The sequence below is a fragment of the Pelmatolapia mariae genome, linkage group LG10_11, assembly GCF_036321145.2.
Source record: "Pelmatolapia mariae isolate MD_Pm_ZW linkage group LG10_11, Pm_UMD_F_2, whole genome shotgun sequence".
NCBI lineage: Eukaryota > Metazoa > Chordata > Actinopteri > Cichliformes > Cichlidae > Pelmatolapia > Pelmatolapia mariae.
In genome coordinates, this window is record NC_086236.1 from 59,212,804 (window position 1) to 59,239,198 (window position 26,395).

Here is a 26,395-nt window from a genome sequence, read left to right on the forward strand (position 1 = left end):
GGCAAATAAAACCCTCCTGTGTGATTCCACTTTACCTCTCTCCTGCTTTGCCCCCTTCTCTTTGATTCTTGGGAGCACAGAGAGCCTTTCTTTGCAGGCTGCAGGTTCAACAGTACTCATAGGCTGAACATGGCTACTGGTCGGACCCGGTAGGCTGCGACACCATAGCAACTCCCCTTGACCCCTCCCTCCCTCAGCATTCGCAGCATCACCCTTTACACTGCACAGTCATATTTGGTCCTCCGGAAATATCCACAGCTTTGGTAAGCCAGTCCCTATGCAGCGAGAGTATGGGTGGAGTATAGTTTAAAATACAGTTTTTAAATGTATCGAAAGCGTGTCCGGTGCGTGTTACGCCGGCTCTGACAGCACGGCTGGAATAAATGACAGCTCACCGGGAAAGTTTGTCCTAAAGCTGCGCTCGCGGTATCTCGGACCCTCGGCTCTAAAATGGCTGGCTGTGGGTCCGAGGAAGCTCCGGTGCAAGGGGAAGGATCCGCTCCACGCCACGACTGTGTGTAAATATACATGGGGTTTTTTTCTACTCCGACGCGCGCGTTTGCGACGGCGTTGTCCCAGGTCCGAGAGCCGTCAGGGCGCACACGCGGAATAATAATAACGTTGGCATTTCGGACCTAGGACTGTGCGTAATGGCGTCCTCCGCGGATAGTTCTTCTCGGTTTATAAGCAGAAAGGGGGTAGAACAGGCTGGTTCTTGCGAGCCTAACCGGGTATTAATAATGTTCTGATGCGAATTTTATAATGGAAGGTTTCATCATGTATGATGAATGTGGACGGAAGAAGTGCAAGCCGGGAAATGAAATTTCACTCGCATCATTCGGACCCTTCTGTACTCCGGTGCGGGTTTTTTTTTCATTATCGGTGATCCGTCGATTAGGAATTGTGAGCTAAGATTTGGGATCATGTAAAGTGACAGCACGTTTGCTGTTGAGGAAGAGGGTCATACGAGTCGTTCATCGTTTCGGCCCGAGGATTTAGGGTGAATAGTCTGCACGCTGCTTATAATATCACAGCACTAGTGGGTTTGGGCATTTCGCACTAAAGTTGACCCCAATAATCCCCAGACTTTTTTCTTCTTCTTCTCCCAGCCAGCCAACTAAGGATATTTATTTAATAATCTTCCTCTCCTATAAGCAAAAGGCTATAATTAAAATGCACATTTTCTTTATTATAATTGTCATTATTTTAGTGTCTAATCTATTATTTTACTTTTATTTAAAAGAAATATAACTAGGTATGCCCCAAAATGGATTCTCAGTTGGCTTCAGTCCTGACCAGTGGCAGCCTGGATGTCCAAAATGGCAGCCAGTGTGGAGAGGGATCAGGGCCAGTGACAGAGACTTTATTGGACCCAAAGGACGAAACTGCACGCAGTACTGTACCAGGTAACCTCCAGCCATGCCCTGTCACGGCAGCAGTGACCATCAGGCAAGATGCTCTATCAATCAATGGGAAAAAGCCAGAGGTGGGCGGGACTTATGAGCCAGCCTCTCAGGAAACAACTAAGATTGGTGGGCTCAGACAGCCAATTACAGTAAAGTCTGGAGTGCCTGTTTTGCACAGCCAGCCAATAAGAATCAAAATTGTTGTCCCTCCACGGTGCAAGAGGCCAATCACAAACTCTGCTGTCAGCCTGACCAAAGACTTTGCTCTCTCAGAATTTCAGGGACCCGTGTTGGTCTCTGCTGAATCACAGAAGAAACGTGAAATCTGTTTGCCAGCTGTTAAAAATGAAGGAGAAATCATGGAAGTTACTTACCAGAAGACCGAAGAAGAAGCCGAATCATTTCCTGAGACAGAAGCAGAGAAACAGGATAAATTGTGTAAAGACAGGGACGTTTTGGATGTTAAAATTGTCCACATTGATGGGTCGGAAACTCCTTTTACTGCTAATACAGTTAAGTTTTTAAGTCAGCCGAGGATTAAAGAGGAAACTACAGAGAGGGAAATTCAGAAAAATGTTCCTCTAATTTTGCGAGAAATGGACTTGAAGTGTTGCAAAACATTCAATGAGGTTGAACCGGAGGAGCAGACAGAACCTCTGGACCTGAGTTTGCCCAAGAAAAGGGAGAGCCGAGAGAGGAGATACGGGCGTTTCTTGGATGACTCGGGCTGTGAGAGCTCTCTGATCATGGAGGTGGATGAATATGAGGGAGAAGGAGACAGAGACATAGTAGAAGAGGACGATGAGGGAGGCGGCACAGATACTCCTGAAGATGGTCTTCTGTCTCCCTCTTTCTTTTCTACCTCTGTTTTGACCTCTCTCTCTTCGATAGACTGTGACACTGAAAACCTTCTTCTCATCGATGACCAGGGAATTCCGTATACGCTCAATCCGGATGGACTCAAAGTGCCACAAGTCAATGCTTCCAGGGTGGAGGATTCTCAGTCTGATCATGCTAATTCAGAAGAAGCAGAAGGAAAGGAGTCGTCGCTTTTGGCACCGTTAGCAGGTCCCAGCCAAAGTACAGATAATGCACTAAATGCACCTTCTGGTGATTTTTACCCCTCGCCACCCCCTATCAGTGATTCTTCATCACTAGGTGATGATCAGGCTAAAGCTCCAGAAGTCTTCACAAGTTTGATTACAAACTCGAAACCTTCAGTGGCTGCAGAGCCAAGCGGTAAAGCTGTTCAGGATGCCAGCTCTGTTTTGTCCCCTTCCTCTGGGATATCAGTCCCCACCCAACCCATTCAACTTGTCGCAAATCCTGCAGGCAATGCTCCTGTTCTCCTCCTGTCCTCCTCCTCTTCTCACCTCTCCTCGGCTCCACTCGGTCTCTCTCTTCCCCTTTCAGTTACTCAGACTTCACATGGTGCTTCCACTCCCATGTTTCTTCTCCTTTCCTCTGTACCTTCTTCCTCTGGTGAGTCCACCGCTACCTCCACCCCTATTGCTGTCCTCGACTCCTCGACCGGCCAGCTGTCCCAGATTACGGCCGCAGCTCCGGTCTCCCTTCCTCTGTCCTCTGGTCAGGTTAGCACATTGGGATCGCCTCTTCCTACACTGTCTCACCCTGTCATCAGACTCAGCCCCAATAACCCCCCTGTCATCCTGTCTGGCATGAATAACGTAAATTCTGGCTCCGTTCTCACGTCTCTCACTGTCTCTTCATCCACTATTGCCCTGCAGGATGACCACAGCTCAGTTCCTCTTATTCAAACTCAGATCACTTACTCTGAATCAAACCCTGGAAATGAAGCCATATCTGCTCAAGAGGTCTCCAATGAAAACAACAAGCCATCAAATTTTACAGCATCGTCTCCGAGACCGCCGTCTGCTAGTTTGACCTATGACTCTTTATCTCAGCCCACCTCAGAATTAGACGCCCAATCACCTGACTCCAAATCAGACTTTCACTCTGAACATTTACCTCTGGATGACCATCTTTATTTCTCTAACACGGCTGCTCCTACCTCCCCTTCTATCGGACCTATCCTACCCCCTGGTAAACTTGACCCGCTAGATCCACTCTCTCCAGAGCCGTCACCCAACACTGCGGGCTCCCGAAGGGTGCTGTACTGCCAGCTGTGCCCGAGGGTCTTCTTTTACCTCTCCGACCTTGAGCGCCATGCCATCACCCATTCGCAGAAGAAGCCTCATGTTTGCCAGCAATGCGGCAAAGCCTTCAAACGCTCCAGCCATCTGCAGGTCAGCACAAGCTAATCATAACCATCATTTCATCCTAAAGACAAGTAATAACAAATGAATATGCTGGCCACTTGGGAGCAGCAAAAACAAACTTTAATATGTGTGTAAATGTGCAAATATTGTTCATGAACAATTAGCTGATTTATTCGAAAAGCACCAGCCACAATTTCCTGGAGTCAAACCTGACATTGGTGCATTGACCTGCTTGGTACTAAACCACAGATGAAAGCTAGTCAGTTTAATAATATCAATACAGTACACCACAAAACTCTGGAGCCACTCCTCATTTCTTTATGTTATGCTAGGAAAATGGGTACAGAGATTTACTGAAACATGTGCAAACATGCAGCATATAAGGAAAAACAAAAAATTATTATTTGGTATCACTACCTTTATTCTTCAAAGTTTTCCAGGCTTCTTTAAGGACATTCAAAGCTTTTTTGGGGGATGTTGGCTGCTTTTGTTCTGTTCTCTGTAACAACAACAATAGCTTTATTTGTATAGAACTTTTTAAAACACACAATTCCAAAGTGCTTCATAGTTTGAATAAAATCAAGTATACATGTTCCAGCATACGGACACACAGTCAAACACACTCATTCCTACATAAACACATCAAATGTGAACTATGGCCAAAAATAATGGGACGATAATTAAGGAGAAACTAACTATAATAATGACTTCTCCTGATTGGCTGATGAAGGGCGTTCCAACAACCTTAAAAGCTTGATCACCTCCGGATTTAACATAAGTGTATGGAACAGGTAAGAAACCCTGATCATGTGATCTGAGAGGCCACCTGCTGTTAAAAGGTCTCGGTAGTTCTGCTGCAGGAGCCCAGCCATGCAGGGCGTTATATGTTACTGATAAACGTTTAGAATTCATTAGATTTTCCGTGAAGGGAAGCAAGAGTAGGGGTGACGTGTGAGTGGCAGCACACTTTTGAAAGCAGAATGCACTCCTTTCATTATGTTTAGTCCCCAGCACCTTCATTACTGGGGGCTGCCCACACTAAGCCAAGGGGAGCCCACAGTGGGGCTTATTGTAGGTCTGCAGCCTACCCACAGTATGCACACACTCCAGATGTGAGATGCCCCACTGGGACATTTCCGCCACCAACTTGTATGGCGTGTCGACCTGAATACATCTCTCTCACACACATGCACAAAAGCTACAAGCCCACTGTCCAGCTATTTATGGTAACATCAGTAAAATCTGCAAACAAAATATTTGACATTCTCACTTAAACAATAATTAGAAGTTATAGTTAAGTCTCAAAATAGCTGCCAGTCAGTTTTATTGTCCAAGCAGTTGTTTTAGCTCCTCTGTCATCAGACACCTGACATCTTACTTATCAAACTTAGTCAAGCTGCTGCCCATCTACACACTTATGTAGAAGTTAAGCAGTAGCTATGGAGTTGATATTTAGAGATTTCTGCTCCAAATACCAGCTCCTGCTGAGGCAGACATTATCAGATATACTAAAAACTCACACAGTGAGCTAAAAGAGCCAACGAAGCTCCACGAAGATGAGAGCAAACACCGAAGGAACAGCTCACCTCTAAATCAAATACACATACTTTCCTCTGGACCTGTAGTGCTTTTTATTTATCTAGATCATTTTGGTGTGATTTACCGAGTTGTATTCCACTGAATATAATGGAACTACAGTAAATAGACTTTGCCTTGTGGGGCTCAAAGCACCAAAGATGTATAAAAACCTCAGCAGTCATGCCTCTTTTTCAAAATTATGGGCTGATTACTCCAAAATGCTTGTTATGAGCATTTTCATGAAGGAACTGTTATAATTCCTGCTCATGTCAGCATGACAGACTGCAAACATTAATGGCTTCACCCCCCACCAGCTGAGCTATGATTTTAGTCAGCTGTTTGCTTCTTTTGGTTGGCAGATGTAGACAGCAGAAAGAAAATAGTTTTACATGAAATTTCTCATGTATTTTTTTTTTCAGTTTGATGGTTTGAGAACCACAAGGCCCTTTAGTTCTTTATTGGTAAAAAGAAAGCAGACATCTCTACAGAGGATAGCTCCAGAATACAGCAAAATAAAAAATAAAAATAAACAACATTACAGACCAGAGGAAAAGTACATCAATTAGATTCTTGGGCTATGATAGTTCATTTTTGGTTCACCGCCTCCCACAAGCCCTTTTACTTGCATATAAATGTCAGTTAAAATGTTGTTTATATGCCTTTGAGTAATCATTCGGATGTTCATCTCTCATTTTAAACAGAGACACAAGCACATCCACACAGGCCAGAGGAACTTTGTGTGCCCCATCTGTGCCAAGCGCTTCAGGGAGGCAGGTGAGCTCCAGCGCCATCAAAGAGTGCACACCGGAGAGAAGCCCTACCAATGCCAGCTTTGCCACACGCGCTTTGCCGAGCGCAACACCCTCCGGCGGCACACCAAACGCAAGCACCCCTACCACCAAGTAGCCATGGAAATGCTTAACGAGAGAAGAGACAGAGGAGGCAGCCGAGGAGACGAAGGAGGCGGTGGTGTGTCAGGAGTCCAGGAGGAAGAGGAGAGTGCTGAATGGTACAGCTCCACTGTGTCTAATTTGGATAACTCAGAGTCTGAGATGGAAACGTAACACTTTAAAGTAAAGGGAGTTAGGGGAGAAGTGCTGTTGATGATATCTAACTACAGTTAGACTCTGATCTTTGCTTTTTATTGACTAAGAATCAAAGAAGGGAGCACTTTCATATTTATTGTTTTTAATGTTAATTTATTTATATGAATGTATATTACTCCCATTCCATTTTAAGGGCCAAAACGCAGCCTTCAAAGTCAGATGTGATTTTGAATTAAGGGAAAACTCATTCTTGAAGTCATGTTTTCTTTGTGTGTATATATGTGTGTGTGTGTGTGTGTGTGTGTGTGTGTGTGTGTGTGTGTGAATTCATAACATTAATTAAAACGCTAACAAGTCCTCATGAAGTTGCGTTCCCATGCAATCCACGATGAAACCCTAAAGTGCTCGAAAAAGAAAGATAGCTTATGAACTCTAAACAATCCTCTGCTCTAGTCGTGTATATAAAGAGTACTACTTGTAAGAGCTGCACTTCTGCACTATCTCATATGAAAGATATAATCTTTCCTACCGTCAGACACACTGTGAGGAATTTGCACTCGTTTTCTTTGAACTCAAAGTTATTTTTTTTACATTGTGTATGAAAACGCTTACTTTTAATTTTGTTGCCGCTGTTGATCTTCTGTATTTAATCCACATCCTGTAAGAGTTTGACCAAATGTTTTTTGAGTTATTCTAATATAAACTCTATATTATTTTTTTTTGTTTAAATTTTGAATATTGTTAATTTATTGGTATTAAATTTTCACAAAGCTAAGTCTCTGTTTCTGCTCTTTCTTTTCCTCCACTTTAAATAGTATAAACAGACTGTATTTACATATCGCTCCCACTGTTTTGTGCTTCTGTATAGAGTGTGTTTCTGTGTAAGGACACTGTGACCTGCAGGCTGGAGGAGCTGGAGATCAAACCACTGACCTTCCAGTTAATGAATACATAGTTCTGCTTGCTGAGCTCCAGCTGCCCCTTTTTAAAAAAACCAAAACAAACAACAATAACAACAAAAACAACAACAAAAAATTCCTTTTTATGTGTGAAGCTACAACACAAAACCAAAATACACCCACATACACCTTCAATCATACATCCATTAAATTATAATCTGCTGAGACAATTTTAATATAATATAAACTATTACAATTGAGTGTTACATGCAGACTTTTGCCAAAAACAAAAGAAAAAAAACCCTCTACATTGTATTAATTTCCCTGTTATTTCTCTAATATTTTACTAATTATAATACATTATAGCAGAAAGACATAACCCCATCCTTTCTCTGTGCTTATTGCGATTTAGATACAAGTTTCAAGCGTCACAGTTTTCATCACAGTGATAATAAAACTGTCGCTTCCAGTTAAGCTAAGTCTGGTTGAAGTCGGGTGATAAATGCAATCCATTTTGATCACAGTTCCATGAACTTATCCTGCTGCACTTTTAGGGAAAAGGAGAATATTCCCATTAAGTTTTAACTAATCTTCAGTTTGTGTCTGATCACTTTTTTGTCAGAGAAGAACGACTTTTACCCTCCTACAGGTAGTACTCTCATTCAGTATTTGCCTTCTTTAGTTTGGATCTTTGTGCCGAGGCGCTTAAATTCACTGTCAGAGCATCAAATGGATTTCACTCTAAAATAGCCTGAGTTTTGAACACTCCCAGAATAAATGGCAATGATTACCCACTGATGAGCCACATATCCTCCAACAATTCCTTCCTACACCTTGGTGCTTTCTCGGGGCAGCGCTAATAAAAAAATCTTATAATGTTTTTCCACTCAAATGGCCTCCAGGGATATGAAAAGCATAATTCCCCAATATTTTCCCATTCTTCTGCAGATACAACTATTTTCACTTCACTTTTCCATTTGTCTGTAATACTTTGGATGCTTACTTCTAAGAATTGCAAAGCCTCGATATTATTTTATATCTGCTTTCTTGTTTGTTTGTTGATAGGAAGACATTCAATATATCGGTTTCTGCTTTTTTCTCAGCCCCTCCTTATGATTTAATTTAACCTCTCCAAACCATTTCTTTTCTTTTACTGCAGTTCCTCTGTGTACAGTAGGCTGTTAGGTCTTTACTAGTCCATACTTTAAATCTGGCATCTTTTGGGGGGTAAAATCTGAGACATTATGTTTATTTCTCTCTCTAAGTCACATTTTTTGATTACTTTCTGGCAAAATCTAAAGGCCAACTTTATTCTGGTGGGTTTTTTTTTTAAATTTTTTTTGTTCACTTTTTAGTTTCCCTTCTGCTAGCATAGCTCGTACTAGAGGTCCTAAAGTTTTACTGTTCTCTATCACAGCAAGGTGGCCTTCCACCTTGCTGTGTATGGAGTTATTATAGCTCAAGAGGTAAAGCTGGTAGTATGAAGGTTGATGGTTCGATCCTTGGCTGCTTCAGTCTGCATGCTAAACCCAAGTTGCTCTCCGATGCATCCACTGGGGTATGAATGTTAGACAGAAAGCTCTTAAGCATAGAAAAAAGTGCTTGTATGAATGGGTGAATGAGGCATGGTATATAAAATGCTTTGAGTGCTCCAGTAGAGTAGAAAAGCACTATATAAGAACCAGACCATTTAACACATTGTAGATTGCACAACACAGCCTCCCCTTTCAAGTCTTTACACAGCATGAAGTTATTCCTCTTAGTTAATTTGATCCATTTTTGCCAGATTAATCACCACAGAGGAGACTTTCCATGATTTCCTATGATTAAGGAAAAAAAAAAAAACACATTAAGATTCGTGGATCTGCTTGGGTGTGCAGGCTGACCACTTGGACAGCCTCCAGGGAGTAATTGAGTTTGGAAGCCGGGCCTCTGTTTTTTGCACTCTCTCAATTTTCTGCTCCATTTAAGCCATGGAGCCTAAGAGAGGTAAGCTGGAGATAAGTTATTAAAAACTGTATCGCTCAAATGACCTGACTGGGTCGTCATGGGCGTCCCATTCTTCATTTCTACGCCGGCCATTGTGCTGTTTGAGCAGCGTTGGCCTCCTGAAAGGCTTGTGCTGAGCACCATTGTGTTTTAGTTTAGGAAATTCACTTTCACAGAGGGTCAGTGGAAGGAGAAAGGTGTGCAGAGTGTGACGATCAAAGGTTAACCGAGGAGTTTATTAAGAGTGGTTAATTTACTCCTGTGAAATGCCCTGTGCTCGCAGATAGCCGAGCATTAAAAAGCAGATATTTTAGCTTTACCTCTTTGAATTTTTTTAATTACAAGGAGACTTTAGGGATGTGTAAAAACTGAATATGGTAATAGTTGCTTTGAAAAAAATAATACCACTTTATTACCATATTTTCTGCAAAAATTGCACTGCTATCAGTGCAGCTTCAGTTTACAATTTTCAAGTTTGTCTTAAAACAATGCTAACAAATCCCATTCGCATTGTGGGTTAGGACTGTAAGTAACTGTAATTGCTCCCCTTGTTCATGCCTGTGAGAGGATCCCTCTTAATGGCACTTCAGTGTAGAGATGGGGAACAAAATCCACAATCAGAGCTCGCTGTAAGAGCTCTGACGTTAGGCTGAATTTAATATGACTCAGAAATCTGAATTTTAATAAAAGAGGTGGCTTACAGTATGTTCAGGAACTAAATTCCCTCTTTGTATTACTACTTTTCTGCCAAAGGCCAACAAGGACACACTGTCCATGGAAGCTAAAGTGTTAAAAACCTTTTAACTAGAGCAAACATCAGCTGGATTTGTACAAATTCATGCTGAGGAAGCCTCATATTTTAGAGTTTTAGAGGTCAGTTTGGCACAAAAGAGGACCGTGTTTTGTACTCCATCTCTTCTGCCGGCCTAATATCGAGAAGCAATGACTTCAGTGCCAGTATGGACAGGAAGAATGATTACAGGCAGACAGACAGACTGGAAAAATACGAACCTGTCAAAAAAATTAAGGGAACACTTAAATCACACATCAAATCTTGATGAATGAAGTACTCAAGTTGAAAATTTTTACTTACATACATTTCTGATTGAGAACAAAATGACATAAAATCAAATAATGATTGTCCTTGGAAACCAAAATTAAAAAACTTTTTTAACGCTGGTAAAATTTTTCATGTGTTCATTTATTAGTCATTTCATTAGGCACACCTTGATAATACCCGTTTGCCTGTCAAAATGTCTTCATGACACGGATTCAACAAGGTGCTGGAAACATTCCTCAGATATTTTGCTCCACGTTGACATGACAGCATCACACAGCTGCTTTGATAAAGATTTGCTTCACATCCATGATGTGAATCTCCCGTTCCATCACATCTCAAAGGTCCTCCATTGGACTGAGATCTGGTAACTGTAGAGGCCATCTGAATATCTGGACATGGTCAGCAACAATACTCAGGTGTTTAAATAGAAAATATCCTCCACACTATTGCACCAGCAGCAGCAGTCTGAACTACAAGGCTACAACGCTTTATTCATATCTTTGTGTTGTTTAGATCAAATTCTCACCCTACCATCTTAATATCACAGCAGAAATGTAGACTCATCAGAGCAGGCGATGTTTTTTCTCGTCTTGAGCCTGTGTGAATTGTAGCCTTAGTTTCCTGTTCTTAGCTGACAGATGTGGCACCCAATCTTAAATCTTCTTTTTTCCACATTCTGATGCTCAGATTGAACTTCAGCAGGTCATCTACGTCCTGTCTACATGACTAAATGCACTGACTTGAAGCAGTGTGATTGGTTAATTAGATTAGTTTTCTTAAAAAAAATATTGCTATTAGCTGACTTCAAAACTATAGGCTAGATGACCCATCTCCTCCATTTTATAAAAAACCCCTGTCACCTAACAGCTCCTCACTTTTTTGTTGAAGAAGCCAATTGAAGTGCTGCTTACCTACTGTGAAGGTCACTTCGAGGGTTCACTTAAATCGGTGCCCTCCTATCAGAACGAGAAAGAACAACTCGACACAAAACAGATTCGAGCCCTTTAATTGACACCACTGGGCTGTTGCGTTGCTGAGCTTACAAGGTCCTCAGCGCGCGATGGAGATGATGAATATTCAACCAGTTGAATGTGTGAGCTCAGCAGTCCAGCTGGAGATGTGTGTGCACTGTACAGTATGCGCGCTTCTCTGTGTGTGCTGGCCGCTAACTATCCAGATTGCACCGAGCTTCAAAGTGCAGTGACTGACAGACAGATGGATGATAGACAGACGGAGGACAGGAATCTGTAGAGTCCGTGTTTGAAATTTCCTTGTGTGTGTGTGGCTGTGTTTGTGCTGCGTGAAGTGGAACGGGCAGCAGGCCTTCTGAGTGGCACAAGGCACATCGCCAAGTGATTGAAGTGATAAAGGTAGAGGAGGAGTGGAGAGACGGACTAGAATAGATCCAATGATGAACGACCAGGGAGAGGCAGCAGATGTAATGAAGTGAGCTCGGCGTGTGTGTCTCAGCTTTTTATTCCCTTTGATACATTTGGCACTTTGATATGTTTGTTGTATATCTGCTCTGTTGCATCACAGACAGCCCATTATTGTCACTGAGAGCCAAAATGATGTAAAGCTAAACAAACCATGAAAGCTTTTTTTTTTTTTTTAATCCAATGTATATGACTGTCATTGCACAGTTCAGCCACGCGAGGGCACACTTACACTTAGGATGTGCTGCACGTCTCGCTCGTTCTCTATGTCAAGCCTCTCAAATGGTGGAGAGATACTTACACCAGGGTGAAAGGCAGAAGACAGCGACTCTCTTGAGAGCTGCATCACTCAAGCTCTGCAAATATAACAGGCTGAGGAGGCGGTTACGACTAAAATATGAAATCAGTGAATGAATTTTACAAGCCAAATGATAGACAAAGTGAGTTTTAGCTCATTAGCCACATAAAAAAGATGGGTAAGCCCAGAATAGCACCGAGAAATATGATATCAAGAGGGAAGGGTTAACAGCGTGCAAGTTAATTCGCTCACCAGACACAGTGCAGGATTAACACTGTGGCGTCTGTCTGTGCATATGTGTGTGACAGAGAAGGAGGGTAACAGGTGTTAATCAGAGAGGGAGTCCCTGCTGCAGAGCAGAGGGTGAAGCTGTGATAGGGGGGGGGGGGACCAGAGGAAAAAGCAATTACATCACCTTCCCTACAATAACATGGCATGCTGTCAGTGTTTATATAAATGTGTATGTGTGTGTCGGAGCAGTGTGTAAAATGCTTTTTACAGGGCATGAGAGGAAAAGCTGCCAAAGGTGAGATTTTATAATGATGACAAACACAGACGTACTGTGCAAATGGCACCTGAAAGAGCGCTCTGTCTATAGCCATCTATTAAATTAAGGTTCCCATTCATTTTGTCTTCCATTAGTTGTTCCATTTTGTTCCATGGCAACCGTAATTGGCCCATGCAGTGCTATCTCTGCTCCGTGTTCTCTGATTAGTGGATCTCCGTGTTGGTGTCTTTCTCTCCGTATCAGATAAAAAGAGCTTTAACCCACTGTCTCCCTGTCAACACACTTCCTGTCCTCACCAGTAAGACTTCTGTCATGTGTCGGCCTCCTTTCCTCACCAACTTTTACCCGTCACCTCTGCCTCCGCCTCTCTACCTCCCCTCTCTGCCTCCCTTCCTCTCCATGACCTGCTGAACCAGCACACACCCGTCTGTCTGTCAAAGGGACTGAACAGGTGTCTCTGCTTCAACCTCACTCCCCCCCCCCCTTTCCCCCCTCCCCTCTGCAGCATTAGCCACACATATACACGCATACACACACACGTATGTATACATGTGTAGACAGCATGCACGCACTGGCAAACACTGCTTGTTTTTGAGGTGAAACTTGGCAGGTTTTGCTGGAACCACACTGTATAGTGTATGCTGACGGTCACTAACTTACTGACCTGTGACTCTCTGTGTGGCGTCTCATACGCACACACTCACACACTTTCACACTTGCACATACACAGAACAGTAAATCACTTTAAGGGGGAGTGACCTAGAGGTGTCTTGACAGGAGCATATGAGCCTGCAGCCGTGCTTCAGTACACGACTTGAAGAGAGTCCAAAACACTCTTCTTCTAGCTGCTTTATAATAAACTGCCCCCCCTTTCTTAAAGAAATCCTGCTTACACTTTTCTATCATCACATCATGCAACAGTCCAGCTCCTAACATTAAATCGACTGCTCTATCCTCTTCTATGTTAAAGTCAAGTGCAACAAACACAGAAGTACTTATTGTCCTGTAATCTGTTCCTCACTCTGTCAGTCTGCAGATGTCAAGGGGGTAAATTGCTCCAAGCAAAAAGAGAGGGGTGGGGGGGTTGGTGGGGGCGAGGTCACTGCAGGGGAGGGGTGAAGTTTGACAGTCGCTCACAGTTGGCACTGATGATCCAGGATGCTTTGGGGCAGACGGGGGGGAGAGGGGCAGAGAGAGCGAGGCAGAGGTAGAGAGGGTGAACTTCTATCGGAAGGAGGACGAAGGAACCGCAGATCCTTTCCCTCCTTGCGTTTCACCTTCAGGAAAAAAAAAAAAAAAACTAAGGATATGAAAAGAACATGAAAGAAAGAAATCGTCATTAAACGCACTACGAAGTTCTCTCTTTCCCTCTCTTCCTCCATCTTGCACCTCTCTCAATTTAATCTTAAATCCACTCCAATTTCCCCCGAGGGACTCAATTCTCTCTTTTCCTGTAAGTATTCTCTTTCATTCTCTTGCTTTTATTCTCTCGGTGTTTTTCAGTTCCTTCTTGTGACTCAGCACCCTGCTGTGAAACAATGCCTGTGCCAGACGTGAAATCTCAATCAATTGCTTGTTATTTGATTGCATTAATGAACGAGAGGCCTTCTTTTGGACTCTTTAGGCTGTAAATAAGTGAAGTGTGTGCATTTATCGGATTGGGAATAGGAAGAGCTCTGCGGTGATTTAGTATGCATAACCTCAGCTATTCCAGAGTGTGTGTGTGTGTGTGTGGTTTTGTTTGTGTGTGTGTTTGTAGAGTCCCTTCAAACAGGCTTCCTTTGGGTGTTTTGTGGCTGGCCAGTTCAAATCAATATTGTTAATAGGTTGTGTGTGTGTGTGCACTAATGCAGCTCATGTAGATTCCCAGCTCTCTCTCTATTTCAGAGTCAGCTCATCTTCTTTTTAGCGGAAGGCACATTTTTGCTCTGCCGTCCCCGGCGCCATGCTGTAGGTGTTGCGAGTTCGTGTTTGTCCGTCGCAATCAGTGTCCTCCAGCCATGACGTCCAAGTATCTGCTGGGGTTTCTGTCTCCCTCACTCACGTGAACTCGACTTTTTCTCCTAGTCTTCTTCGTCTGGCTCCTTGCCCTGTCTCTCTCTAAAAGCCTCCCGTCTGTTTAATTCTCTGTGTCGTTAGTTCTGTCTCTGTGGGTGGGCCTTGTGACTCTCTGTGTGATTATGACAGGCTGTCTATAGGGAGGCCTGCTGTTGCCAGAGCGGCTAACCATAAAGTTCAGTCTGCCTGTAGGTCTGAGAAGCTTTTCGTTTCTATTTCCTCCTCAATGTATCTTCGCTATGCTTTGTGTGCCTCTATCAATATTGGTTTGTGTCTATCAGTGGATTAACAAGCATCTGTCTCCCTCTCTCCTCTGCTTCCTCCGCTCTTCTGCATTCCCAACAGTGAGAGACAGAAGGAGAGGAGTCCATTCCTCCTGGTAGGGTGACGCCAGGAATTTCCTCTTTCTCTCTGCTCCACTTCCTCTCTCTCGTGCCCCCATCGTCTCCTCCCCCTCCACCATGACACTGCTGGCCTCCGAGAGGTCGCTTCTCATCCGGAACAAGTTCCGCTCAGGTGAGGATTTGAGCTCATGCCAATTAAAGGAGAGAAGGACTCATTTTCCCATAACAATGGCTTTTCATCTCAGGCGCACATGCATGATCATCAATATTTTGAGTTGAAATGTCTGCGAAGATTATTGGCTAGTCAGTCACACTGTTGATCATGTGATCAATCCAATGAAGGTTATTGATCATGGCGAATGGATTTAGTGATCGCTCCCTACAGACAGACATATGGAGATGTCTTGAACAGAAGTAAATCCGCTGACCCCAAGGATAAAGATCTCTGAATGTTACTGTCTGACACTTCAACCAGGAAATGGGCTGGTTTGTTGTGCTTATGGAAAAAAAAACTGACTGTGGGTCTTTACCAGAAAAGTCCTCATTATTTGAAGGTTCTGAAAACCAGATTTCAAATCTATGTCTTATCAATAATTCATGTCCAAATGACAAACAATCAGACCTTACCTATAAAACCCCCCCTCAGAGTTACAATTATTATTATAATTAGTATTATGTTAAAAATGTAACAGTGAAAAGCTCAGCTAAGCTGCTTCACCATGATGGTGAGTGTGGTTTGATCAGATTTGAATGACAGTTGTAAAGCAGCAAAAGCAAATGACCCCACAATTATCCTCAGATGTTGGTTCTAATATTGCTAAAGTAGGAAGAGGTGCACAAAACCTTTTGTCTGACTCTCGTCCACATCAAATCAGCCATTAAGGGTTTGCACAAAAGCAGAAATCCCAAACATAAAATAGGCACAAATGGCCTGAGTTTAAAGGAGAATGATGTCTTCATGCATTCCTACCAATAAATATCATTAAATATCATGTAAATATCATTGTCAGTGATAGGTGTGATAATAACCTAACAGTGAACCGTTCAGGAGGCAGCCAGCAGTCTGTGACAAACAGCATTAGGCAACCCTTCCCAAGCTACACGATGCTTGTTTCCCCAACAAGTTGCAGCGGCTGCTGCTGAGTTCCCACGCAGCTGTCGTAAACGGCTGGCAAAATAGAATGGCGAGAAAATGACACAGACAGTCCCCTAGGTGTGCAAACACCTGCTGGAAAACGTGATTCTATAAGCAGCTGCTCTGTTAGAAAGCGTATATACACATAGCTGAGCTGGAGGAATATATTTTATCTACCACTATATCCAACTTGTTGATCCCTTTGTCAGCCAGCATTATGACTGCACTTAATTCGAACTTGGACGAGCACGTATTAGATGATGACATCCAACTGAATAGAATAACTGCGATTATTTATAGCTTGTGGCCACTTAAAACAAAGTATCTGATAACTCATTGTCTTTGTTTTTCACAGCTTTAAAGCTGTCGGCTCTTCATCTGGAGCGTCCCTGCAGAAATATTTGCTGACTTTTTGGTGCAAAAAGGCAAAATGTATTATATTATATTTATTTGGACCTTCAGGAACAGTTAAACTACCATAACACTTGCTTCCCTAACCTGTTTTAAACCCAGGGGACTGATACGTAAGGCTGCTTTAAATACAGATCTTGAAAACTTTTAAACTATAAAGTTAGAAAGGCAGGAAAGAGCAGGAAGAGTATAGTTAGCAGCACAAATGAGAGTGATGTGAGGAGAAGGGCATGCATGAGAGGCTTCTGGAGAGAACGGGACAGCTGAAGGGGGGGATGGGACCAACAGAAATAGACATACTGAGAGATAAATAGTTATTGCCCTCAACCCCCCCCTCGAGCAGTTCTCTCCTACCCTCCCCTTGTCAGGTCTCTCAGGTCTCAATGCTTACTGAAATGTATCATGCGAGGTGGGGGGTGGGGACTTTGTGTCACGGGCACAGCCCTTCCTTGCTTCACCTGTTTGTGTGTGTATGTTAATATGTGCGTGCCAGCATTCAAGGAGATATATAATCTACAAGCACTGCAAAGTCATGGGGTAACATGAGTTTGAAGGCCATATCATTTAACAGTGAGCGTGCTGTCTAGCATTGCTTAACTCCGAGCTTCCTACGTCAGTCTGATTTCTTATTCCAGATATGTAATTTTGCCTTCAGTGAAATGAAACTAATGTACTGTTCCATCAGTGTAATACTTAATCATTTTCTTGGTAACACAGCTCAATCTTGTCTTTCAGTCCTGCAGCTGAGGATTCAGAACCGAAGGCTGAGTGAAATCAATGCAGACTCAGGTTAGTCTACGTGTATCATTAACATTGTGATTGATCCATGTACACTATGACTGCAGGGTGCATTTCATATTAATGATCTTCAAGTCACTTCTTTTCAGTGGAAGGCGATTGCTCATTGATTTGCCCAGTTTTTTAATTTTTTCTTTTTAGATTTTACTATACTGACCTTTTCGTTTTTTGTAACAGCAAAATGGTTGGATTAATGCTGAATTTATTTATTAATATATTTAAAAACCTTTTTTTGTACATGAATCTACAAAACTTAATAAGGCTCTAGGTTTGATCTGCAGTAATCAGAAATCTAGAAACGTGAATAAGTAAATAAGTAAACACTGACTTCACATAAGATATGAAACCAACCCTCTTAGGTTAAAGTCCTCAGTTTAACCGTTTGTTTTACAGGATCTTGGTTTCACAGATTTTCCACTGCTCTTTATACTACTCGCCTCATTTGTCTAAAAAACAACAACAAAACAAAATAAATAAATCAACACACACACACACACACACACACACACACACACACACATATATATATATGTATATATATATACATATATATATATATATTTTTTTTTAGATATTTCTTAGCCTTTAGACAAACTGGTGACCTGACCTGGCTGTAACCTGCCTTTCACCTCATTATGGTTAGGCTAGGCTCGAGCCCTCCCCTTGGATAAGCAGTTAATCAGATGAATGGGTTTGGTTTTCTAAAGCCTGAAAACACAGTTAAAAGGACGTGTGAGCATTTAGTTCCCACTCAGACCTTTTAAATTACAATATATTGAAAGGGTAGTTTTTTGCTACCTTACTTTTAATATTGTTGTATTTTATCTAGATGAATAATCCCAGCATTACCCAAAAAATGGATAAAATAAGAAAAAAAGAGTATTTTTTATACCATAAACAAAATAAAAAGAAAATATACTAGCTACTTTACTAAATACACCTTGCTAGTACTGGGTTGAAATGGTCAGCAACAATACTCAGGTAGTCTGTGGGATTTAAACAATGCTCTGTTGCTATTTAGCTCAAAAGTGGGCCAAGAAAATATCCTCCACACCATTACACGACCACCAGCAGTCTGAACCACTGATACGAGTCAGGATGGATCCATACTTTCATGTTGTTTATGCCAAATTCTGATCCTATCATCTGAATGTGGCAGCAGAAATTGAGACCCAGAGAACTGCCACTCACAGGATAGTTTCTCCTTTTCAGACCAGTATCTGTAAACTATAGAGATGGTTGTGCAGTAAAATCCCAGCAGATCAGCAGTTTCTGAAATACTCACACCAGCTCATCACAGACTTCCTCATTCTGATGGTCAGTTTGAACTTACAAAGGAAGCTCATAAGCATTTAGTTGCTGCCATGCCATTAGATCATTAAATATTTGCATTAGCATGCAGCTGAGTATGTGTACCTAAAAAGTGGCTGGTGAACGTAGATATTACTCCATATGTAAAAGCACATTTTTATTTTTACTTTAAAAAGTCTATTGCTGTCAGTAGATATGCACTTTATTAGAAAGGGGAAAAGTTCACACGCAATTAAGACACGAGGATAAATATATAAAGCTGGAACAATCAACAATCATTATCTGAAGATGTGAGGATAAATAAATTGTGTCATGCACAGAATTCAAAGTGCCGAGTGCAGAAATGTATTAAAAAGCAGACAAAAACAATCCCCATCCGACAGGCAGGCACCTTGCTTCACTTCCCTCCTGGCTGCAGGTTACTCCGTTTTTGATGCCTGCCAACACAAAAGAGTGTCTGAGATGCTTCATGCTGTAACTTGGAAGGATCATTTGAAAGCTGACGCTGCTTTGTTGATGCACCCCATCACCTGAGTTTCTATTCTTCTAGGCTACTGTTCTCTGAAATAGTCTAATATGAGAGTTTGAATTAAGAAAAACAAATGATCTTTTTTTTTTTTAACCCTGCTTTGTCACATTTCATCTTTAACCGCATGCCTGTCTGATTGGAACAGGGCTGAAATCCACGTGTCTGCCTCAAAAAGCTGAGAAAGACCAGAGTGAAGCTCTGGTGAGTTGAAAACTGTCTCTTTTTATAAAAAATTAAACACATATACAGCAGCAGGACATTCTCACACTTCATACCAAACGCTGATTTTGAAGCACCCAACACATTTGAACCCTCTAAATATCTTTATGAATCTTGGTTGGTAATTATATTAGTAAGAGTCCAACTGTCAGGTTACTGCTGTGAGTTCATAAGAAATATAATTCATGATTAAGTCTCTTCTCACCTAAAGAAAATTAATTTGCACTAGTTTCAATAGAAAATCTCCCAACACCTTTCAATAATCCTGGTGTTATAATATGTCATTAGGCTGCACTGACAATAAAGTTTTATTCAACTGTGGGCCATGGCTGTTGGTTTGACCCACTGTTTCCTGATGCAGCGTCTAACTGATGACGGTGCCACTCAGAAGTTGCCTCCTGGCGGTCTGAATGCTGAAACTGCACAAGGTGATACCATGCCCACAGTAACGTTGCTGTCTCCTCCTTGCTTTGCTCTGTATGCTCCCAGCGTAGCTCACTGTAACACACTTCCCCTCCTGTCCATTTCTCTCTGTCTGCGTTATATCATATCTGTGCTGTTCTCCGCTCCCCGTTGTACAGTAGTAGTAGTAGTGCAAAGATGTGAAGTGTGTAAATCTCACAAAGGGCTTTGTGTTTCATCAGCTGTCAGCGAGACTGAAATGTGACCTTGTAGCACACTGTAACGCTGCTTCACATGCAGCCGGCAGGACATATCAGGGATTGACAGCACGTGATAAACCTGTCAATCCAGGAATCAGAGTCATCATTTTCGGCTATTACTGAGATCTCCCTCTCTCATCATGCCACTCACCTCCTTCTCCTCTAACCTGCCTTTTAATTTTAAAACACTATGATTATAGCATCTGGCTTTTCAAAATGTCTAATTTCCTTAATAGTCCTTCTGTGACATTTTAAAAATGTGTGATTGCGCGTGTGTGTGTTGCATTCATTTCCAAGGGAATACATTTCCCCATGGGCAGGCGTGTTTACTTGTTTTTGATGCCTCTGCTGCTTTGAATTGGGACTGATCGCCTGTGGCAAAGCTGTTGCGCACGCTTACATTGCATATGTTCTGAAATCCTGTTGCTTCTCTTTCTCCTATCTTGCCTCTTTCCACTGATCTCCCATCTGTCCCGTTCTCCTCATTTATCTGCACCATCCCTCCCACTTTCTCCCACCCGTAGAGCGGACTGCGTGTGGGGCCCACAGGCAGAAGAAAACTCACCAGGCGCAGGACCTCACTGAGAGGATCCAGCGCCCGCCTGGACCTGTGGAGCAGCAGCTCGAACGCACGCCGCCTCCGGAGAACGGTGAGTCAACGCGCATCTGCATGAACCACCACACACTTTCCCCCCCCCAGCCTTGTCTTTTGACCTTACTTCCATTTGCTTTTCATTTCCTCAGGTCCTGCCTCCTTCCCTCTGACTGCTGATGTCTTCGAAGATGACATCTCCTCCTCCTCCTCACCCACGGAGCAGCACAGCACTCACCAATCACCAGCTTTTTCTTCATTGCCGAGGCTCTCAGGTGACCAATTACTGAGTGACTGCTCGGCTCTGGTCCCGACCCTTAACCACGGTCCCTGTCATGCTCAGGTGAGGGAATGGCACTGAGTATATAGTTTTAATAAAAACACACATATTTTGGAAAAAATGTCTAATATAAGCTCTCAGTTATAACCACGGACAAACATATTAAAGCATATATTCAGTAGCTGTTGAGTTTATAAATAGCTTCATATGTCAGCTCTAATAATCTGATACTCTGCCTTCAGTCTGGTTTGGCAGTGCTCCCGGGAACCGAGGGCATCAGACAACCTATGAGCGTAAAGCTGAGTGACTCAAACTCCATGGCAACGACTGGGAGGCCGACTGGGATGTATCTGACCTCTCAGACCACACCCCTGCTGCCAAAGGTAAGCTGGGGTTAATGCATGCTCCTCCACATACAAGCCCCGCTGCTTTAAGCTACATGAAAACAAAAGAAGAAAAGCCGTGCACATCTTGGTGCTGAAAAAGGACGGTTTGTGGAAAAGTCACATTTCTGAACTTCCGAGTTGCTGTCTTAAATTCTTAAATTATCACAAGCCACAAAACAAAATGCATGACATAGCATGAGAAAAAACCCTCATTTTAAAAATACTCTAAATCTTATGCAATTCATGCATCTCCAACAGTTTGTACTCCATAAAGAACACATGCTGAGCAGCTGTCATGGACGCTTTCCTTTTTTCTTCTATTTTCTGTTTTCGGTTGCTCTCATTCACAGCAGATCATCTGTTTCCATTTCTTCCAATCTTCTGCATCTTTGTCTGCATCTCCTTCTGTCACACCAACCACCTGCGTGTCCTCTCTCATCCATAAACCTCTCTGCCTCTGCCTTTTTCCTACTCACCCAGCTCCTCCAGCTTTCCCAAGATTCCCTCGACAGTGTACCCAGTATCTCCCCTCTGAAAGTGTCCAGACCAACTTAATCTCACCTCTCGTGCTTTGTCCTTGAACCATCCAAACTAAGCTGTCCCTCTGATGTACTCACTTTTTAAAATCCTGTCCATCCATCTTTGTCACTCCAAATGCAAATCTCAGCACTTTTAATTCACCCGCCTCTGGCTACGCCTCATATGTAACAGCTGGTCTCACGAGCATCTTGTAAACTTTCACTCTTGCTGGTACACTTCTAGCTGTCATATATACCACAGATCTTTACTGTATGTGGGAATGGATGTAATAAAACATCCACAGAGAGGGGGAGACATAAACTGCATCATTGTTAAAACATTAACCCTTACTCTATGCCTTTGACCCTAAAAGTCTAAATCATGGACTTTGACCTCAGACCAATTTCATAATTGAATAACCTGGGTCATGTCGCTAATATTGCTACTTTTCATGTAATACTTTCTGGTTATATTGTTTCTCTTTTGTGTTCTTTAGTTTTTACCTATAGTCCACTTTTAAAATTTCTAACAATGATACATAAGTGTAAAAAACACTTACCTTCTGCATGCTCTGAAAAGATAAGTGTAAAAATGTACATTTTGCTACATAGAGCTAACAAAAATCCTACGTGGTTGCTATTTGGTGAGTTGATTATTTTCTGTTTGTCATATGTAAAATTTTCATCCAGGAAACAGTGTTTACGTCTTACGCCTGTGTGTATGTGCTTGCTGTAGTTGTACTCACAGCAGGTGTACAACGTGAGAGATAAAAGACGAATGTAGAGGTCTTTCACCTAACAGGATGGTCACTCCTGTGTTTTTTTTTTTTTTTCAGAAACAATGCTCTGCTGTAAACTGCTCTGCATTCATTAATGTCAATTTGCACTTCTGGGGGACCTCAGTGTTTGCCCCAGAGGTTAACGCATTCACACACCAGCAGCTTGGTTATATGTCGGAGCCTGCGCATGCTGTCATCTGGGGGATTTGTGAGGCATTTATGCATTTCATGTAGCTTTTCTTGTAGCGTGCAGCTAATGATGTCATATGTGAAATGACTCATTTGGGTTTTGTTTTTTTAAACTCTTATATGGTTTAACGTGTTCTTGAAATAACTCACAAGTTTTCTAAATGTGTCTTTATAGACAGCTCGGCCTCCCAACAACCCCTGCACCTCAACTCTGCCTCACTCCCTTAACTTCACCCATCTCCCCCGCCCACGGAAACCGCGGGACACCAAGCCCAAAATGAGGAAACTCAAATATCATCAGTACATTCCTCCAGACCAGAGAGGAGGGGCTGGGACAGGAGGTACCAATATAATTGGTTTACTTAAACAGCAACACTCATTCGTCAGATCAAGGTTTGCTCAGGTGATAAAGTGATTGAGTTTAGCCAGAATATTTACGTATTTTCAGGGGTGGGAGCCAAACAGAAGAGCCCTAACCCTACCCAGTCTTTAGACCCAGCCTATTCTGACCTTCTGAAACAGCAGCAGGTCTTCCTTCAGCTTCAAATCCTCCAGAACCAACAGCAGCAACAACCACAAGAACAGATCACTGTTGTACCCAGGTACACAAACAGATTAATGGGTGATACAGTGTCGGGTATTTTATTATGATCCTACTCAGCTGATCTTTACTTGAGTTCATGCTCCTGTCGTTCTTTTAGTGGGGAATCTGGTGATCTGAAGTCTTCGGGAGCCATACCACAGAATCCCCAACCTGTTCCTGCTACAACCAACCACACCCCTACGGACACAAACCCTCCATCAAAGCCTGAGCTTCTCCCTGCTAATCTGGTTGATTTAACAGTAAGAAAACCATGTTTATCAGAGAACAGAGACGCTAAAATGGCTTAAAATGTTTGAGAAATGATCCACAATTAAAGGAAACCAAGTACCTACACTAGTATCTTTCCAATAGTCCAATAATAGCCTCCATTTCTTCTTCCTCAGGTGTCAGAGTTACGGCAGCAGCTGCGTAAGCGCGGCCTTCCTGTCTCCGGTACAAAGCCTGCCCTATTGCAGCGACTTCGTCCTTTCCAGCTTCCCAGTGCTTGCCTCACCCCGGCTCCCCTCTGTCAGCTGGGTACCAGCCCGGAGCCACTCACCCCCTGCCCCTCATTGCCATCCAGCCAGAGCCCTGGCTCCAGCTCCGGCTCTGGGCTAGACTCACCCAGCAGCAGCCCGAACCAGCAGCTTTACATCCAGGATAGGGCAATTCCTAATGGGATTCTCAGCAGCGCTCCAAATAGAGTTCCAAATGGAATTCTAAACACTGTCCCAAACGGTTTCACAAATGCTGCATCAGTCAGTTTGGCGGGGGAACCGTGCAGTCTCACCAACACGGTCTTCTTAGCTCCTGCCAGCACTGCCTCAGGAACTCCAAGTCCCAGTCTTCCCATGTCATCCTCCTCACCCCTACAGTGTGGGACTCCCTGGAGAACTGAGAAGGAGCAGCAGCAGCAGAAGCAGCAACAGCAGCAGGAGCTGAGTGTGGAGCTGGAGATGAGGGAGAGAATAAGGAGCAGGCCCAGAGACCGCTCCACATGTTCCGGCAATGAGGTGAGGACAGACAGACTCAGATTTCTGGTGTGACAGATGTTGATACGGGAAATGATCATTTAATGATGTGACTGCTTTATAAAAATCTTTTTCCACTAGTCTTGTGGAGGATCCCTCCATCCGTTCCTGCAACAGGATCCGGGATGCTCTAGAGGGAAGCAAGAAACAGATGCACACGCAGAGGTGTTGTTTACACAGGTAAACATACAAAACAGAGCACACATGTCCTGGATAAATGGATATAAATTATTCTGCACAGTGGCACACTAAACAGCCTTCCATCTAGGAGCATTTCTCAAACATGCAAACATGCGCATACGCCACCTGTCAAACAATTTATCTCTTCTTTCTAATCAGGTGTTTTGCTGCCAGCCCTGTGATGCAATTGGCAATGACTTTGAACTGCCAGTGCAGATTACAGCAAGTCCTATTCAGACCTTACCCTCTGTTCGCAGCTTGGAGGAAGAGCTACAGGAGGCTATCCAGAAAGCACAGGTCAGGAGTCTTTGGATGAACAGGAGATCACAAGGAGTATCTTTTGTTCTGTGAAATGAAGTATTTCTCCTTTTCTTTGGCTAACAGATGGACCCTCGGCAGTCCATTGATGACATTCTAGATGAGCCTATTGCTTCTGTCGGTCAGTCTCACACAATTAATAAAGAATTCCTTTTGACTAACACTCGGATTGCTTTCATCATCTAATTCCTTGTACTGGCTCTCTTTCAGACTCCGTCAATGTGTCTGACCATAAATCTCCTGCCCACTCAGCCCGTTCTCCTTCTCCTCTTCAAAATGATCAGTCCCAGGCTTCCCAGCAGCACCACAAGGACGACAACTCCCTGCTTTCACCTCTTTGTTCCTCTCTCTTGTTGGAGCTTCCTCCATCCCCTGCTGTAATAAACCCGAGCCAGGTAGTCCCACTTCCTCCTCCACCGCCCATCTGTACCTCCCCATTGCCATCCACCAGGAGGTCACGGAAACGACGGGCTCCAACACCGTTCGACGCTGCTGACTGGCTTGAAACGCTGTCGTCCGGCCTCCGCCCTTTGACCCCCCCAGCAGCCCCCTTTGTCGAGCCAGACTTGAGCCTGGATTCAGATCTAAATGTCAATCGAGTGCTGGACCTGATGATAGAGCAGTGGTGAGGACTTGCGAGGGGTGATCGCTCGTTATTTGTCAGTTCAGCTGTAAAAGTCACCGGCTCCACGCAATGTCGAGAGCTGGATTCATTGCAGCGATCGGATCCAGCAGCTTTGACGGGACAATGAGAACACAAACACATGTGCACACTTTCACCCTATGCACACTCGTAGTGTTGTTTAAAAGCACTTGGGCTCAGCCAGAAATGGCAAACAAGCCACACATCTGTGGATTGACACACTCCACAGCACAATGTTTGCAGTGCAAAACAAAAGAAAACCTGGTGGCATATTAATTTAAACATGCTTCCTGGCTGTGCTGGGAGAATGTCATTTCTGACTTATCTCCAAAACCCGTTGTCGGATTGGGTTGAGTGTGGCCCCTGGTGTTGACTCAGTCATTGAGTCCTAGCCATTCATAAAGCCCATTCAGAGTGTGTAAAAGCCAGGCAGAGCGCACAGCTTGTGTGTGGCTCCAGACCTTAACCCCGTTGCCAGACACACAGTCGGCATGCAGGGGGAGAAAGCTGGCAGAAGCCACACACAGGAAGTGTGTGTACATGCTTGTGTGAAAGTGTGATCTGTGTGTGTGTGTGTATATGTGTGCTTTCCATATGACTGACTGTGCGAGTGCACACATGGCTGCTCTTGGCTGTATGTGTCCACATACAATGCTTCCAGGTGTATTTATCAGCGTCCAAGCCAAAGCACTTGTAGTTATTTGTTTGTTTGCGATTAAGTGTGCCTGCTTGTGTGTGGCATGACTGATCTGTGAGAGGATACACGTGAAGAACACAGAAGAGAGGCTGCGGATTTACAGTAAGTGTCCACTTCCTAAAGCAGACATTTAATTGTGGTCCCTCTGCCAGCGGGCAGTAACTCCAGTGTAGTTATCCCGTGTAATCATCAGAACAACCACATTACCTTGTTCAAGCCGCCATCCTCCAGGAGAGCAATCAGGAAGCCACCCCAAAAATAGTCCCCGTACA

General features: G+C 43.3%; 2 protein-coding genes across 4 annotated transcripts; both read left to right on the forward strand.

Moving 5' to 3' along the window:
• Window positions 1-207: 207 nt before the first annotated feature.
• LOC134637734 (uncharacterized) lies at window positions 208-6,994 on the forward strand. 3 transcript variants are annotated; one of them, XM_063488246.1, is made up of 3 exons: window positions 208-263; window positions 1,244-3,673; window positions 5,926-6,994. In XM_063488246.1, exons 2-3 carry the CDS (start codon window positions 1,268-1,270, stop codon window positions 6,286-6,288), a joined length of 2,769 nt encoding a protein of 922 aa, XP_063344316.1. In that variant the 5' UTR covers window positions 208-263; window positions 1,244-1,267; the 3' UTR covers window positions 6,289-6,994. The 3 variants fall into 3 exon arrangements, with proteins under 3 accessions (XP_063344316.1, XP_063344318.1, XP_063344317.1); XM_063488248.1 differs by lacking the exon at window positions 208-263 and adding an exon at window positions 363-518; XM_063488247.1 differs by lacking the exon at window positions 208-263 and adding an exon at window positions 363-514.
• A 7,985-nt stretch (window positions 6,995-14,979) lies between these two features.
• si:dkeyp-69b9.3 (myocardin) lies at window positions 14,980-25,412 on the forward strand. The gene is made up of 15 exons (XM_063485074.1): window positions 14,980-15,034; window positions 17,144-17,197; window positions 19,192-19,247; window positions 19,627-19,693; window positions 20,452-20,577; window positions 20,672-20,862; window positions 21,042-21,182; window positions 22,847-23,012; window positions 23,120-23,273; window positions 23,373-23,514; window positions 23,659-24,267; window positions 24,367-24,465; window positions 24,625-24,762; window positions 24,850-24,904; window positions 24,994-25,412. The coding sequence occupies exons 1-15, from the start codon at window positions 14,980-14,982 to the stop codon at window positions 25,410-25,412; spliced, it is 2,472 nt and encodes an 823-aa protein (XP_063341144.1).
• Window positions 25,413-26,395: the final 983 nt, after the last annotated feature.

Excerpts from the sequence above, each read along its gene's own strand:
- si:dkeyp-69b9.3 (XM_063485074.1), top strand. The coding sequence starts at position 14,980 with ATGACACTGCTGGCCTCCGAGAGGTCGCTTCTCATCCGGAACAAGTTC. Across the intron at positions 20,863-21,041 it reads ACGGTCCCTGTCATGCTCAG|TCTGGTTTGGCAGTGCTCCC; the intron begins GTGAGGGAATGG and ends CTCTGCCTTCAG. Across the intron at positions 21,183-22,846 it reads CCACACCCCTGCTGCCAAAG|ACAGCTCGGCCTCCCAACAA; the intron begins GTAAGCTGGGGT and ends GTGTCTTTATAG.
- LOC134637734 (XM_063488246.1), top strand. The coding sequence starts at position 1,268 with ATGGATTCTCAGTTGGCTTCAGTCCTGACCAGTGGCAGCCTGGATGTC. Across the intron at positions 3,674-5,925 it reads AACGCTCCAGCCATCTGCAG|AGACACAAGCACATCCACAC; the intron begins GTCAGCACAAGC and ends CATTTTAAACAG.